This window comes from Bufo bufo, chromosome 6 (genome assembly GCF_905171765.1).
Source record: "Bufo bufo chromosome 6, aBufBuf1.1, whole genome shotgun sequence".
Taxonomy (NCBI): domain Eukaryota; kingdom Metazoa; phylum Chordata; class Amphibia; order Anura; family Bufonidae; genus Bufo; species Bufo bufo.
In genome coordinates, this window is record NC_053394.1 from 401,016,594 (window position 1) to 401,033,131 (window position 16,538).

A 16,538-nucleotide genomic window follows, 5' to 3' on the forward strand; every position below is an offset into this window, starting at 1 on the left:
AACTGATCAGTTCTTTTCCAGTATTGAGCCCCTAGGACGGAACTCAATACCAGAAAAGAAAAATGCTAGTGTGAAAGTACCCTAAGTCTTTTCCTGCCATTCATCGGCACAAGCAGAGCACTGAATGTAGGCAGGCTATTATAGCTAAATGTAAAGTACATGGAAAATATACTATATTGGACTGTAGTATTCAGGTTAAATTGCCGTGTTGGCACTTTGCGATAAATAAGTGGGTTTTGGGTTGCAGTTTGGGCACTCGGTCTCTAAAAGGTTTGCCATCACTGTCCTAGGGGATGTTACGACCAGTGGGGGAACCAGAGGATTCTCTCTGTCAACCAAGGGATGGCAGCCACTAACCCCGTGGGTGTTATTCAGCACTCTCTCAGGAGACAGGACAGAACGCAGCCAGAGAGAAACTGAACCACTACCTACAGAATAGGCTACAGACAGACAACAGGTAACACTCCAATAGCTCAAGTCACGGTCAGACCTGCACTTAGTGCGAACTGAGTCTAATAGCAGACACGGAGGTGAGAAGTGGTATTGCAGATGATCTGAAGCATGGTCAGTGACAAGCCAGAGGTCAGAAGCCGGTAACAGAGAAACATAGAATGTGTCGGCAGATAAGAACCATTTGGCCCATCCAGTCTGCCCAATATACTAAATACTATGGATAGCCCCTGGCCATATCTTATATGAAGGATGGCCTTATGCCTATCCCATGCATGCTTAAACCCCTTCACTGTATTTGCAGCTACCACTTCTGCAGGAAGGCTATTCCATGCATCCACTACTCTCTCAGTAAAGTAATACTTCCTGATATTACTTTTAAACCTTTGCCCCTCTAATTTAAAACTATGTCCTCTTGTAGCAGTTTTTCTTCTTTTAAATATTCTCTCCTCTTTTACCTTGTTGATTCCCTTTATGTATTTAAAAGTTTCTATCATATCCCCTCTGTCTCGTCTTTCTTCCAAGCTATACATGTTAAGGTCCTTTAATATTTCCTGGTAAGTTTTATCCTGCAATCCATGTACTAGTTTAGTAGCTCTTCTCTGAACTCTCTCCAAAGTATCAATATCCTTCTGGAGATATGGTCTCCAGTACTGAGCACAATACTCCAAATGAGGTCTCACTAGTGCTCTGTAGAGCGGCATGAGCACCTCCCTCTTTCTACTGGTAATTCCTCTCCCCATACACCCAAGCATTCTGCTAGCATTTCCTGCTGCTCTATGACATGGTCTGCCTACCTTTAAGTCTTCTGAAATAATGACCCCTAAATCCCTTTCCTCAGATACTGAGGTTAGGACTGTATCACTGATTTTATATTCTGCTCTTGGGTTTTTACGTCCCAGGTGCATTATCTTGCACTTATCAACATTAAATTTTAGTTGCCATATTTTTGACCATTCCTCTAGTTTTCCTAAGTCCTTTTCCATTTGGTGTATCCCTCCAGGAACATCAACCCAGTTACAAATCTTTGTGTCATCAGCAAAAAGACACACCTTACCATCGAGGCCTTCTGCAATTTCGCTGATAAAGATATTAAACAATATGGGTCCCAGAACAGATCCCTGAGGTACCCCACTGGTAACAAGACCTTGGTCTGAATATACTCCATTGACTACAACCCTCTGTTGCCTGTCCCTCAGCCACTGCCTAATCCATTCAACAATATGGGAGTCCAAGCCCAAAGACTGCACTTTATTGATAAGCTTTCTATGTGGGACAGTATCAAAAGCCTTACTAAAGTCTAGATAAGCGATGTCTACTGCACCTCCTCCATCTATTATTTTAGTCACCCAATCAAAAAAATCAATAAGATTAGTTTGACATGATCTCCCTGAAGTAAACCCATGCTGTTTTTCATCCTTCAATCCATGGGATTTTAGATGTTCCACAATCCCCTCCTTAAGTATGGTTTCCATTAATTTCCCCACTATTGATGTCAGGCTTACTGGCCTATAGTTGCCCGATTCCTCCCTACTACCTTTCTTGTGAATGGGCACAACATTTGCTAATTTCCAATCTTCTGGGACGACTCCTGTTGCCAGCGATTGGTTAAATAAATCTGTTAATGGTTTTGCTAGTTCAACGCTGAGCTCTTTTAATAGCTTTGGGTGTATCCCATCAGGCCCCTGTGACTTATTTGTATTAACAGGTAGTAGCGCGGTACAGAGGATCAGACAGGCTCAGGGTCAGAGAGGTCCAGTAGTCGATGAAGTCGGCAGGCAAACAGAATGGTCAAACACAGAAGAACAGGACACATTCGCTATTACTGATAGTAACTCAATACTCAGGCAACTTCCTGGAAGTGGAAGCTGCTATTTAACCTTGTAACCCCGCCCAGGGGCGGTGCTGGGAAGCAGGAAGCATAAATGACACAAAGCAGCGGGTCCAGATGGGACACCAGCATGGGATGGAGCATGGAGGTAGCGTGGCCAAAGGATGTGTCTGGCAAGCACTCGCCTGCCACATCTGGCTGAGACAGCAGCAATGCAGGAGATGCTGGGGATATGGCAGGTGACACAGCGGGAGGTATGGCAGAAGGCCCAGGCTTAACAGGAAGTAACACTGGGAGAGTCACTTATAGAGAAGGATTTGGGTGTCCTTGTAGATGGTAGAATAAATAACAGTATACTATGTCAATCAGCTGCTTCCAAGGCCACCAGGATATTGTCATGCATTAAACGAGGCATGGACTCGTGGAACAGGGATGTAATATTAACATTTTACAAAGCGCTGGTGCGGCCTTATCTGGTATACGCAGTTCAGTTCTGGGCACCAGTACATAGAAAGGAGGCTCTGTAGCTGGAAAAAGTACAAAGGAGAGCGACTAAACTAATAAGGGGCATGGAGGGTCTTAGTTATGAAGAAAGATTTAAAATAATTGAATTTATTTAGTCTTGAGAAGAGACATCTAAGGGAGGACATGATTAACCTGTACAAGTATGTAAATGGGCCATACAAAAAATACGGTGAAAAGCTGTTCCATGTAAAATACCCTCGAAAGACAAGGGGACACTGCCTCCGACTGGAGAAGACAATGTTCAGTCACCAAAAGCGTCAAAGATTCTTTACTGTGAGAACTGTGAATCTGTGGAATAGACACCTCAGGAACGTGGTCACAGTGGACAGTTTTAAAAAGGGTTTAGATAAATTCTAATGCTTGTGTAAATGGGTTCCACGCCCCCCCTTCCTCCCCCATCCTTTGCCGGAACTTGATGGACTAATGTCTTATTTAAACCGTACTATGTAACTATATAATTTATTCAGCCATGTAGTTTGCAAAACGATACCACTGGGTCTCATCAAATGTAACATGGCACCCGAAACCATTTCAGTCCTATTGCCCCATGTGAAAATGACATGGTAAATGATAAAGGGGTTGTGCAGGCAGCGTACATTGACGGCCTATCCTCGGGATAGGTAATTAAAATATGATCAGTGGAGGTCCCACTCCAGGCACCCTGTCAATCAGGAGGCTTCCTCTTTACAATGCCTGTGGTCTCACTCGCAGCAGCGGCGTAGTGTAATTACAAGTACTCACTCCATTTAAGTGCATGAAGCGAGTACTTGGAATTACACTGCACCCCCAAGACTTCTGAGACGACGGCAGTGAAATGAAGCAGAGTTTTAAAGAGCTGATCAGCGGGGGTGCCTGGAGTTGGACCACCACCAGTCTGATATTCATGACCTATCCTGATCATAGGCCACTATATACTGCCTGCCTTTAATTATTAACCAGGGTGTGAGGTATGACAAGCAGAGAAATTCTGATTGGTTTTAATAGTGTGATATATATATATTAGCAAATACCGCAGCAGCACAGTCAGACCGCGTGCACTGGGTGCAATTCCTCACGGAGGCCGGCTTATCCTCCACGATGTATACTTTCCAAAAAACGAGGCAGTACTTCCAGATTTCGGTGAAAGGGTGAAGACCCCAAACTTTATTCCCCAGCAACGTTTCGGCCTACTCAATGAAGCCTTTGTCAAGCTATATATACATATATCTGAGTTTCCCCTCTTATTATCTCCAGTAATTGTATTTTACATGGGATTTTGTAGGATCTTACATTGTCTCATCTTCTTTCCATTGTAGGTTCCTACAATATAGGATCTGCTCGGTGGATATCTTCTATATAAAATCCTTCTCCTGATTGACCCATCAAGAATGGATAGGGACAGGGACAAGATGGCGGAGAGTATAATAAATCTCACCCTTGAGATTCTTTTCTGGCTTACTGGAGAGGTGAGAGATTCTGATGATGTCACATTACATCATCTTATCTATGTTCCTAACAGATGGACATGACTGGAGAGGTGAGGGACTCGAGATGTATGGAGTGATATTTATTACTGTGTCTCTCCATAACCAGGACTACCCAGTAGTGAAGAAGACCTCTAGTGACCACTGCCAGGACCCTGTGTCTGAAGAACGGGGAAGAACCCTGAGCCCAATCATGGGGTCTCCACCTCATCCCCTGATACATGAGGAAATCAATAGAGAGAAGATCCTAGAGCTCACCAACAAGATGATTGAGCTGCTGACTGGAGAGGTGACCCTGCTGGGAATGCTGGGACATTACACAGGAACGCTATGAAGGGATCTGGGTGATGACTGTATCATTGTGTTGTCAGGTTCCTATAAGGTGTCAGGATGTCACCGTCTATTTCTCCATGGAGGAGTGGGAGTATTTAGAAGGACACAGAGATCTGTACAAGGACGTCATGATGGAGGATCATCGACCCCTCACATCAGCAGGTAATAGACATGACTAAGTCCACACGTCCTCTCATTATCTGTTTGTAAGGAATGAATTCAGTCACTGGATGTGTTTCCTACAGTTAAGGAAGAGAGAAGAACACCGGAGAGATGTCCCAATCCTCTTCTTCCTCAGGATGGGTCAGAAGAACATCACAATGTCCCACAGGGTGATCAGGTAGATGGAGATAAGGTCTCATGAAATGTCCCCTATGATCTGTAGAAGGCTGTGAAGATCTTGTGTTCGGTCTTGTTTTATCCACCAGTATTATATGTTTTATCCTTGTATAATGAGAAAGGTGGAGATGGCAGGATTACAGCTGACCATAGACATTACGTGTTTTCTGGATGTAGAGACTGCTGGTCAGAATAGACAACCTGATGGATTTATACAGGAGACCTGCAGATATTTGGGTCAAATATTTCCTGTTATCTGGTCATTGCTGGTTGTCCTGCTGATTACTAATCTTTTCAACTCATATAAAACCTTCTACACGACTTCTCCAACCGTCTGATGACTTCCACATTATTTGTCTCAAAGGTTTTGAATCCGGGTGAAAATCTGAACATTATATATGTTACAGAGACATATGTGAAGGGTGAGGAGCAGAGTATAGAGGACTTTCCTACAGATAACCGCCCAGGTGAGTAGTAACCACTAAATAAAGCAGAGAAGACTCATATTTGATGCACGTTTAAAAAAAATATGCTGAGATAAACCAATTGCGTCCCTTGTACTTCTTGTGTAAAGATCTTTTTACATGGCAGGATACAAGGCTGTAACAAGCATCTATCAGCAATAAAACTATTTGATCAGCACTCGTATAAAGATCCTTTATGCATTCCAATGGAAAGTTCCTATTATCCTTTATCCCTCTGTACACTATATGTTGACAACGCATCTGTTTACACAAGATATTTGCAACTTAACAGATCAAATTTTTGAAAAGTTCGATTTGGCTGATTCGCCGCATTTTACAAGTAGTAGCGGCTGCATGACAGGGATCTGTTAAAGCGCCACTCCCTTCATTGTTAATACATGATCGCGGCATCTGAGTGTAAAAACAGTGTCAAATTAACATAAAAACTAAATTTAAAGTCAAAATGTCACAGGTTAATGGGAAGGGAAAACAGCAAACACACACCACAACGAATAGACAACAATGTAGACCTCAAAAGCTAAGGAAGAGAGATGGTGACCTCCTAGTAATCCCTAGGCCTTTCCCTAACTCCTGCCAGTATGAGCAGATCCTGATGGTGGAAATACTCATACACCGTATACCTAAAGCCCTGCTAAAACTGACGAGCCCTAGGATAGCTAGCAGGGGATGAGACAGCTGGTTCCTTCCAGAATGAAGGAACCTGTGTCTCCCTTAGGCCTAGAAACAACACACACCAGATAGTAAGAAACAGCGAAGGCAACCAGTACTTAGCTTAGAAATGTATGGAGAAAAAAAAAACTGTGTAAAAAAATACATTTTTTTGTCACCTTACATCACAAAAAGTGTAATAGCAAGCGATCAAAAAGTCATACGCACCCCAAAATAGTGCCAATCAAACAGACATCTCATCCTGCAAAAATCATACCCTACCCAAGATAATAAAATGGGGTCACTTTTTTTGAGTTTCTAATCTAGGGGTGCATCAGGGGGGCTTCAAATGGAACATGGTATCAAAAAACCAGTCCAGCAAAATCTGCCTTCCAAAAACCGTATGGCATTCCTTTCCTTCTGCGCCCTGCCGTGTGCCCGTACAGCAGTTTACGACCACATATGGGGTGTTTCTGTAAACTACAGAATCGGGGCCATGAATATTGAGTTTTGTTTGGCTGTTAACCCTTGCTTTGTAACTGGAAAAAAAAATATTAAAATGAAAATCTGCCAAAAAAGTGAAATTTTGAAATTGTATCTCTATTTCCATGAATTCTTGTGGAACACCTAAAGGGTTAACGATGTTTGTAAAATCAGTTTTGTATACCATGAGGGGTGTAGTTTCTAGAATGGGGTCATTTTTGGGTGGTTTCTATTATGTAAGCCTCACAAAGTGTCTTCAGACCTGAACTGGTCCTTTAAAAAGTGGGTTTTTAAAAATTTCAGAAAAATTTCAAGATTTGCTTCTAAACTTCTAAGCCTTGTAACATCCCCAAAAAGTAAAATATAATTCCAAACATGAAGTAGACATATGGGGAATGTAAAGTAATAACTATTTTTGTAGGTATCACTATGTATTATAGAAGTAGAGAAATTGAAACTTAAAAATTAGCAAATTTTTAAAATTTTGGGGTAAATTTGGTATTTTTTTATAAATAAAAATGATTTTTTTTTTACTCCATTTTACCAGTGTCATGAAGTACAATATGTGACGAAAAAACAATCTCAGAATGGCTTGGATAAGTCAGAGCGTTTTAAAGTTATCACTACATAAAGCGACAATGGTCACATTTGCAAAAAATGGTCTGGTCCTTAAAGGGTTTCTACCACTTCGTTTTCACATATTTAGCTGTCAGACACTAGCGATCCGCTAGTGTCTGCTCTACCGAACCATCCTAATATAATTGCTTTTGGGGCAGCCGTTTCGCAAAAAAAAGAACTTATATTGATATGCTAATGAGCCTCTAGGTGCTATGGGGGCGTCATTAGCACCTAGAGGCTCGGTCTACCTTCACAAAATGCCGCCACCCAGCGCGTCCCTCCAGCCCGCCCATCTCCTCCGGAATGCGATCCTCCCTGTGAGCGTATGTATTCGGCGCATGCGCAGTGAATGTCTGACCGCTTCCCTGCTCAGACATCTCCACTGCGCCTGCGCCGATGACGTCATAGTGCTCCGAGGAACAGGCGGAGTGGAGATGTCTGCGCAGAAAGCGGTCAGACATTCACTGCGCATGCGCCGAATACATACGCTCACAGGGAGGATCGCATTCCGGAGGAGATGGGCGGGCTGGAGGGACGCGCTGGGCGGCGGCAGTTGTGAAGGTAGACCGAGGCTCTAGGTGCTAATGACTCCCCTATAGCACCTAGAGGCTCATTAGCATATCAATATAAATTCTTTTTTTAGCGAAACAGCTGCCCCAAAAGCAATTATATTAGGAAGGATCGGTAGAGCTGACACTAGCGGATCGCTAGTGTCTGAAAGCTAATTATGTGACAACGAAGTGGTAGAAACCCTTTAAGGTGAAAATGAGCCTGGACCCTAAACCTCCAAACACATAATCTCCAGCAAAGGATCTCAAAACTGGACAAAAACGGTTAAGTTTGATGTTAACACATCCGGGTGCATCCATTCCGTTAGGCTTTAGTTGTGTTACATCGAAAAGGAACAAACCAGATCCAGCACTAAAATCATTGTAAGTAAATGGGTGACAGATCCGAAAAACAGATCCGGCATTATTGACTTACATTGATTTTGCTGCCGAATCCAGTTTGTTCTGTTTCGCAGACCGGACACAAAACCGCAACTTGCAGCGGTTTTGTGCCCGGTCAGAAAAGCGGAACAGATTGTATCTTCATCATTTTTGTCCCCATTGACAATAAATAGGAACAAAACTGAACCGTTTTGGCCCAGTTTTGAAATCTTCTGCCGGATCTCAAAACCAGAATGGCACAACACAAGTGTGAAACGGCCTTTAGATATGCCTTCAAGACTTTTCATCTGCATGGTGGTGGCTTTGGCCGCTCAGCAGAGTTGGATTGCTAAATTGATCAATGCCTGAACATAAAGCCAGGTCCAGCATCTCACATTTCTTTCCTCGCTTGGACTATTGAGTTTGATCCTTATCCTGACCACAGCTTTGTTCATGAGAACGCTCCTGCCTCATTCTTCAGATTGTCTGTCTGTTTCCCATTGTACTCCTCTTTGCCCTAATCCTCGGCTATGTTTCTAACTATTCTTTCATCTTTTCCTGAAGCCTGTTGCATCCTGGTTATTCTCATGAGAGCCCTTGACTCCATTCACGACCAGGCTAACCAATATTTCAGTGTTACTCCTGTCAATTAATGATTTATCAAGCGATTGCAATGTGGGAATCTTCCTGTAAAAATGGGCATAACATCTTGTGGGAGAAGATCAGGGGATCCTGTAGAATCTGCACCACAATCTAGCTCGCACCAAATGGATTTCGGTTTAGAGTAGGGATGCTCAACCTGTGGCCCTCCAGCTGTTGCAAAACTACAACTCCCAGCATGCCCTGATAGCTGTAGGCTGTGCAGGCATGCTGGGAATTGTAGTTTTGTAACAGCTAGAGGTTCACAGGTTGGGCATTCCTGGTTTAGAGAATCTACAAGTTCCAAAAATTGCACAATTGAAAAACAATGCGAATAGTTATTTTCTAGTATAACTTCTGAGCACAATTGGTAACAGTGGATCACATCCCACAGCATTGATCAGAAAACTAGGTTTTATCACCTGTTCTATTAACTCTAATTCAGCAGTACTAAAAGGATTGTATTGGCAGAGCCAAAACCGGAGCTGGCTGAGCAGTCAAAAAGTCCACCACTAAATGCTATATCCTGCCCACCTGTCAATAAAGATCCCATGGCCCAAAAGATTAACTAACTTACGTCAGAAACTGGAATGAATTATCATGCAAATCTATGCCCGATCATAGCCATGACTTCATTGTACATGACCATACCACTCCTTGCTACTGCCCTGCACTAAAGTTCTTGTAGCTGTAAGGGAATACAGTGATCCTTCAAGATACAATGGCCTCAGGATGCAATATTTTCAATATACTATGGTCCTTACTGACCCATCGTAAAGTTGAAACTAGACTCAACATACAACGTCTTAGACTCAGATCCAACCGATCAAGGCCACTTCTTTGGTAAAATAGCTGTATTAGTTGCTAGTTAGCAGTTGTTCCTGACTATTATATGTAAGGACTTGTCTTATCTGTCTTTATCTGCTTATTTTTCTTAAATCTTCATTTTCTCATATGTTGGATGACATTTTGGGGCTTTGGAACCAATTACTCAAGTTCCAATGGTTTCAACATACAATGATTGTTCTGGAACTAATTAATATTGTATCTCGAGGGACCACTCTGTGTGTGTGTATAGAGATAGAGATAGAGATAACCACCTAATAGCAAATCCCTTTCCACTGATCATTTTACTAGAAAGAACTGGTGGTAGACACACTGAAACGTGAACTTATAAAGATTCTAGCATCAGGACAGAAGTGCAAAACTACAAGAGAACAGCCTGGTGGCCTAACATCATAATCTACTAATCCACTGTTGTGCAAACCACTGTCTTAGTCATTCAAGAATTCAATTTTACTATATGTCTTCTAATTTGTATGAAAATCGAATATAGAAATTTTACAACATATCAGTATGATTTTAATGTTTTATCAGAAGAGAAGCAAATTAAGAGTCTTCCAAGAATCATAACTTCTTCCCAAGTACTGTGACCTAATTTTTTCAGCCATTAATAGGCATTATACCTGTAAGACTCTATTTTGTTTCTCTTAAAGAGTGTGATAAAATATTTTTCTACTGGATAACATAGTACCAGACCTATATAAATATAATGTTAAGGACGTTATTAAAAAAATAATAATAAAAAAACATTTCTTGGCAGATAACTTTCTCAGGAGCTCAAAGGGACATCTGATACCTAAAGATTTTAAACCCAGTGATCATACTATCATACCAGATACTTATGAAGAGAATGTCGTTATTCCAAATATATCCTCAGACCTGCAAAGCAAAAGTCTATCATCTGACCATTCTCAAAGTGTCCTACCTTTTGATTTATCACAGACTGTTAAGCAAAATAAAGAACACAGAAGGGGTGATTATCCAAGAATTCACACATGGAATAGACCATTTTCATGTCCAGAATGTTGGAAATGTTACAGCTTTAAATCACATCTTGTCAGACATCAGAGATCTCACACAGGCATGACGCCATTTTTATGTTCAGAATGTGGTAAATGTTTTAAACAGAAATCCGATCTTCTGGCACATCAGAGAATTCACACAGGAGAGAAGCCCTATTCATGTTCGGAATGCGGGAAATGTTTTCGCAGTAAATCAACTCTTATTACACATGAGAGAACTCACACAGGGGAGAAACCATTTTCATGTTCAGAATGTGGGAAATGTTTTAGCGATAAATCAAGTCTTATTAGACATGAGAGAATTCACACAGGGGAGAAGCCATTTTCATGCTCAGAATGTGGGAAATGTTATACGATGAAATCAAGTCTTATTATGCATCAAATATCTCACAAAGAGGAGAGGCCATTTTTATGTTCAGAATGTGGAAAATGTTTTAAACATAAATCAGATCTTGCTAAGCATCAGAAAATTCACACAGGAGTGAAACCATATTCATGTTCAGAATGTGGAAAATGTTTTATCCAGAAATCAGATCTTAATAAACATCAGAGAGGACACACAGGAGAGAAGCCATTTTCATGTTCAGAATGTGGGAAATGTTTTAGCGATAAATCATGTTTTATTTCACATAAGAGAATTCATATGGGGGAGAAGCCATTTTCATGTTCAGAATGCGGGAAATGGTTTAACAATAAATCAAGTCTTATTACGCATGAGAGAATTCACACAGGGGAGAAACCATTTTCCTGTTCAGAATGTGGAAAATGTTTTAAACAGAAATCAGATCTTGCTAAACATCTGAGAACTCACACAGGGGAGAGACCATATTCATGTTCAGAATGTGGCAAATGTTTTATCCAGAAATCAGCTGTTGTTAAACATCAGCGAGTTCACACAGGGGAGAAGACATTTTTATGTTCAGACTTGGAAATGTTATAGCTTTAAATCAGAACTTGTTAGGCATCAGAGAACTCGCAAAGGGGAGAGGCTATATTCATGAACAAAATGTGGCAAATGTTTTAAACAGAAATGAGAGCTTATTGAACATTAATGAACTCACACAGGGAAGAAGCCATGTTCATAATGTGCAAAATGTTTTAATTGAAAATCAAATGTTACCATCAGAATTCACACGGGGGAACCGATAATAATGTTCTAAATTTAGGTTATGTTTTAGCCACTAATAGCATTGTCCTAAACATCAATGCATTTACACATGGAAGTATTTGTTATAGTCAAAGTAAAGCATTTTGGAACATTAAATGATGTTTAAGAAATGTCTATAAAACCAATGCCAATAAACATTTGTTATCCCAAAAACTAATACAATACAGATAACAAACCTGTAAATTAATCATGCACATACAATATTTCACATGACTATACACTGAATGGCCGCTACGTAAGAAACACTCATCTAGTAGAGCATTGGAGCTATAATAATAATATTTATTTATATAGTGCCACCATATTCCATAACGCTTTATAAATTCAGAGGGTTCATGTACAAAACAAAAGACATCACAACGTAACTGGATAGTATAGAACTAAAACACTAGGAGTGAGGGCCCTGCTCAGAAGAGCTTCCAATTGATGAGGAAATGGGGGTGATAAAAAAAGGTAGTTGAGTGTGATATGTAGTAATCAAGCCATTATTGTACAGAAAATGTGGTGAAGGCCGATCTGCTTCAGGTGTGGGACTGTTAGAAGATCTAGTTCAGGCCTGAGGAGTTGGTGGGGGTAGGGTTACTCAGCGAACAGTCATTTTAGGAAGCTTGATAAGATGTGAAGGTTGGGAATTGACCTGATATTCCAGGGCAAAGCATTCCAGAGAGTAGGTCCAGCTCGAGAAAAGTCTCGAAGATGGGAGTGAGAGGTAAGAATTATGGAGGATGTTAATCTTAGATCACTGGCAGAATGGAGAGCATGAGTAAAGTGGTAAACGGAAATGAGGGAGGAGATGTATGGATGTGCAGCACTGTCGAGAGCTTTGTGGGTGAGGGTGAGAAATTTAAACTGTATGTTGTGGTGAATGGGGAACCATTGAAGTGACTGGCACAGGCTAGTAGCATTAGTATAGCGGTTGGACAGACTGAACAGGGGAGGGTTTAGTGAGAGGGAGACCGATTAGTAATGAGTTGCAGTAGTCAAGACGAAAATGAGTCAAAGCAATGACAAGAGTTTTTGCCGTTTCCACCATAAGAAAAGGGCAGATTCTGGAGATATTCTTCAGGTGCAGATGTCAAGAGCGAGCAAGTGATTGTATATGGGGAATAAAGGAAAGATCCGAATCAAACATGGCCCAAAGACAGCGGGCATGTTGCCCAGGAGTTATGATAGTGCCACAGATCAGAATTTAAATATCAAGTTTAGATGGGGCAAAGACAAGAAGTTCAGTTTTTGAGCACAGCTGCCAGGCAACCACTGGAGTTTTGGAGTAAAGCAGGGGTGATGTTAGGGGATGAAGTGTAAAGCTGGGTATTGTCAGCATAGAGATGGTACTGGAAGCCAAATCTATTGATAAATAAGAATATATGAGTTTAAATAGTATATTAGAATCTCATAACCACGCGTTAAACATGATGAAATAATTCATTTTATTGACATAAATCAGAACATGATTGGCAAGACACAGGTTAAAAAAGTTTTTATTAACAAGACAAATATAGTGGTCTGAGGACAGGATACAAATGTGCATAGATAAATGGACGGTAAACGCAGTTACAATCGATACAATGTAGCCTATACTTGCATATAAATAAATATATCCTAGTATACACCTAGTACACATAATAGATTAACAAAATAATTAAAAAAAACAGTAAGCATACCAAGCTGTTAAGAAAAAATGTGGGGGATTGGGTCAGCACAACCTGTATGTAGGTGCACATCACTATGGCGAAATACATATACAAACGGAAAATGCAAATGTGATCGCACTCTACATCCAGCACTCTGCCCTGCCTCCATGCTGGATGAGACATTGGTGTACATTTTGGCCAAAGCGTAATAAGCCACTCACCACGTCAAGATCGCCTCATTTGAGTGGTCCCTAACACTAGTTCCTACCTGTTTATGGGCCATGACAGCCACACAAAGTCCAGGGAATGCAGGTCAGCATGCAAGCCAAGCACACTCTGCTTTTAACCCCGTCCGGTGCCATTAATGTTATCATTTATATGGGTTAGTGTTACTTTATATGGAAAAGTAGTTTTGCTGTTTCAAATCTACTGAGTCTGTCCAATCAGGGCTGTGTAGAGAGAGAGAGAAGAGTAGAGGGCCTAGGATTAAACCCTGAGGAACGCCAACTTCAAGAGGAAGAGGAGAAGAAATAGAGCCAGAAAATAATACACTAAAGGAAAAGAACCAGGAGAGAGCAATGCCCTTAAGAACAATTGAGTGGAGCATGGTGAAGAGGAGTTTGTGGTCTACGATATCAAAAGCTGCAGATAGATCCAGAAGAATCAGTAGAGAATAATCACCATTCCTTTTTGCTGTCAGGAGATCATTAGACACTTTAGGAAGGGCAGTTTCTGTACAGTGGAGAGAGCGAAAGGCAGAATGTAAGGGGTCAAGAACAGAGTTTGCACAGCGATAGCCTATTAAGTGAGAGTAGATGAGACATTCAAGGAGTTTAAAGATGAAGGGGAGGTTAGAAACAGGTTGGTAGTTAGCAGCACAGGTCGAGAGGAGAGAAGCATGTTATACAACGGCCATGATTACCTGCCGTGATAGACTGGCATAGATCCCACTAGGTGTTGAAATCATTCGGCAGGAATATTGGCCCAGGTGGACAGGATATTAGTTGGAAGCACTGACATCGTCTGACCAGCTCATTTTATTCCACCCAGAGATGCTCTTATGATTAAGGTCTGGAGACTATGAAGGCCAGGGAAGCAAGGAAATCTCACTATCTTGTTCCTGGATCCAGTCCATGACTAAACAGTCCCTGTGTTATGGTGCATTGTCCTGCTGAAAGTGTCCCTATGCTACAGTGTCAACAGCTGCCATGAATAGATGAAGTTGGTTGACCACAATGCTTAAGTAAGCCATACTGGCCAAACGCCCATCCACACGGTACCAAGGGTCTGCCAAGAAAACATTTCCCACACCATTTAACTCACCCATGCTAAGGAACTACAAGTTGTGCATTCGGAAACCTTAGTTGGGGCACCAGCGTTGTATTCAGCTACGCTTTACTTGACTGTGCACCACCTGTTTGTCTGGAGCGATTCTTGACATTCTTCTGTGTTCATTTTTGTAAACTACTGCTTACGTCCCGTCCACAGGATCCCCTTTCACTGGATGTTTTCCTCGGTCTTTGTTGCAGAAGAAAACACTGCCAGGCAATTTTTCATATTCTGGCCTTGTCTAGTCAGGCAATGATGACCATGCCCCATTTGAAGTCATTCCGATAACTTGCTTTTCCCATTCTAATGTAGATTCACATTGCAACTGATCCTCCTGCTCACTCGATTTGATGTTCTACTTTCGATTCATGTGTCCATACCACAAAGCTTTTTTTGTTTTTATTTTCTTGCTCGGTGTTTCAAAGAGTTAATTAATAAAACTCTCTCTGATACTGGGCAAGGCGAGTGGGTGAATTTTTAGACTCAATTTTGTCTTTGAAGAGACTGGAAATGAACCTCAAACCATTTAGCTCTGGTTACCAAATGGATTGGCTGGAGGACACGACACATCTGATAACATTATATGTTATCATATGAATGAGCAAAATAAATATAGGGTATGTTTGCCCAGGAAAGTTTTTTACACCCACCCGAATATGCGTGGTGGCGAGTCTGTGTGTATGGAGCTATGCTATAACATTGAATCACTACAAGAGCCTAACACCAAACTCCAGTGGCTGGAATTCCTTCACCACATCTTTTAGGGACAAGAGTTTAGTTTTTATGTAATGCCTTTTGCTTTACCTTCCTTTGTATTGTCTTTTCTGTAACTATGACTTGTGTGCACTGTTTTTAAATTATATCAAGCACTTATACTAATTAGACCTCAGTACCAAGGCACACCAAAACATCAAATAAACCTACACAAAATACTGGTGTGAATACCCAAAGCAAATAATCAAAAACAAGTTGCATAAAAATGTACAAATCCTTTATTTCAATACATTAAAATTCACATGGATCACCGTTTAAAGAAGAGAAGTATACACCACAAGGGGTGAACGGAAAAATCAATGTGAGGCAGACATAATATTTACTGCATGTGGACAAGAGCACCAAACAATCTAAAATAATGTAGGAAAATACATCAGCACCCAAAAAGGATTGCCTAAAAAATGCATAGGTGCAGATCCAGTTCTAAACAATGCTAAAGATGGCCATAAATATCAGTAACAAGAACTATCCCATAGAGGTAAAGTCGAACCAAGGAGTGCGGCAAAGAAAATGACAGTGATCTGCCTGAGGAGTTCTCACTCACCCAATGCGTTTTTCCAGGAATGCTTCATCAGGGGACATTAACCCGTTCCCGACGAATGACATAATAGTCAAAATAGTACGAATCAAACCGTCACCTCATCCTGCAAAAAATGAGCCCCTACATAAGACAATCACCCAAAAAATGTAAAAAAGATATGGCTCTCAGAATATGGAGACACTAAAACATGATTTTGTTGGTTTCAAAAATACTTTTATTGTGTTTAGGAGAGAAATACATTTTAAATAGTATAAGACATTAGGTATCCCCACATCCGTAAGAACCAGCTCCATAAAATTATAACATGATCTAACCCCTCAGGTGAACACCGTGGAAAAAAATAAAATAAAGAAATGCCAAAAATGCAATTTTTTTGTCACCGCACATCACAAAAAGTGTAATACCAAGCGATCAAAAAGTCATATGCACCCCCAAATAGTACCAATCAAACCGTTACCTCACCCTGCAAAAAATGAGCCCCTAC

At 41.0% G+C, this 16,538-nt stretch overlaps 1 protein-coding gene and 1 long non-coding RNA gene across 2 annotated transcripts; both read left to right on the forward strand.

Annotated features, from left to right (window-relative positions):
* The first annotated feature begins 4,215 nt into the window (after window positions 1-4,215).
* Window positions 4,216-4,652, forward strand: LOC121004566. Its single transcript, XR_005779763.1, has 3 exons — window positions 4,216-4,251; window positions 4,379-4,558; window positions 4,641-4,652. It is a non-coding gene; the product is annotated as an uncharacterized LOC121004566 (long non-coding RNA).
* An 81-nt stretch (window positions 4,653-4,733) lies between these two features.
* LOC121005766 (zinc finger protein OZF-like) lies at window positions 4,734-11,920 on the forward strand. The gene is made up of 5 exons (XM_040438532.1): window positions 4,734-4,764; window positions 4,893-4,942; window positions 5,306-5,408; window positions 10,347-10,649; window positions 10,734-11,920. The coding sequence occupies exons 1-5, from the start codon at window positions 4,734-4,736 to the stop codon at window positions 11,546-11,548; spliced, it is 1,302 nt and encodes a 433-aa protein (XP_040294466.1). The 3' UTR covers window positions 11,549-11,920.
* The last annotated feature ends 4,618 nt before the right edge of the window (window positions 11,921-16,538 follow it).

What these genes read in the sequence shown, in the direction of transcription:
- LOC121005766 (XM_040438532.1), top strand. Translation starts at nt 4,734, where the DNA reads ATGGAGGATCATCGACCCCTCACATCAGCAG. An exon ending in TCGACCCCTCACATCAGCAG is followed by an intron (nt 4,765 to 4,892) that starts GTAATAGACATG and finishes CCAATCCTCTTC; the next exon opens with TTCCTCAGGATGGGTCAGAA. An exon ending in TCCTACAGATAACCGCCCAG is followed by an intron (nt 5,409 to 10,346) that starts GTGAGTAGTAAC and finishes ATTTCTTGGCAG; the next exon opens with ATAACTTTCTCAGGAGCTCA.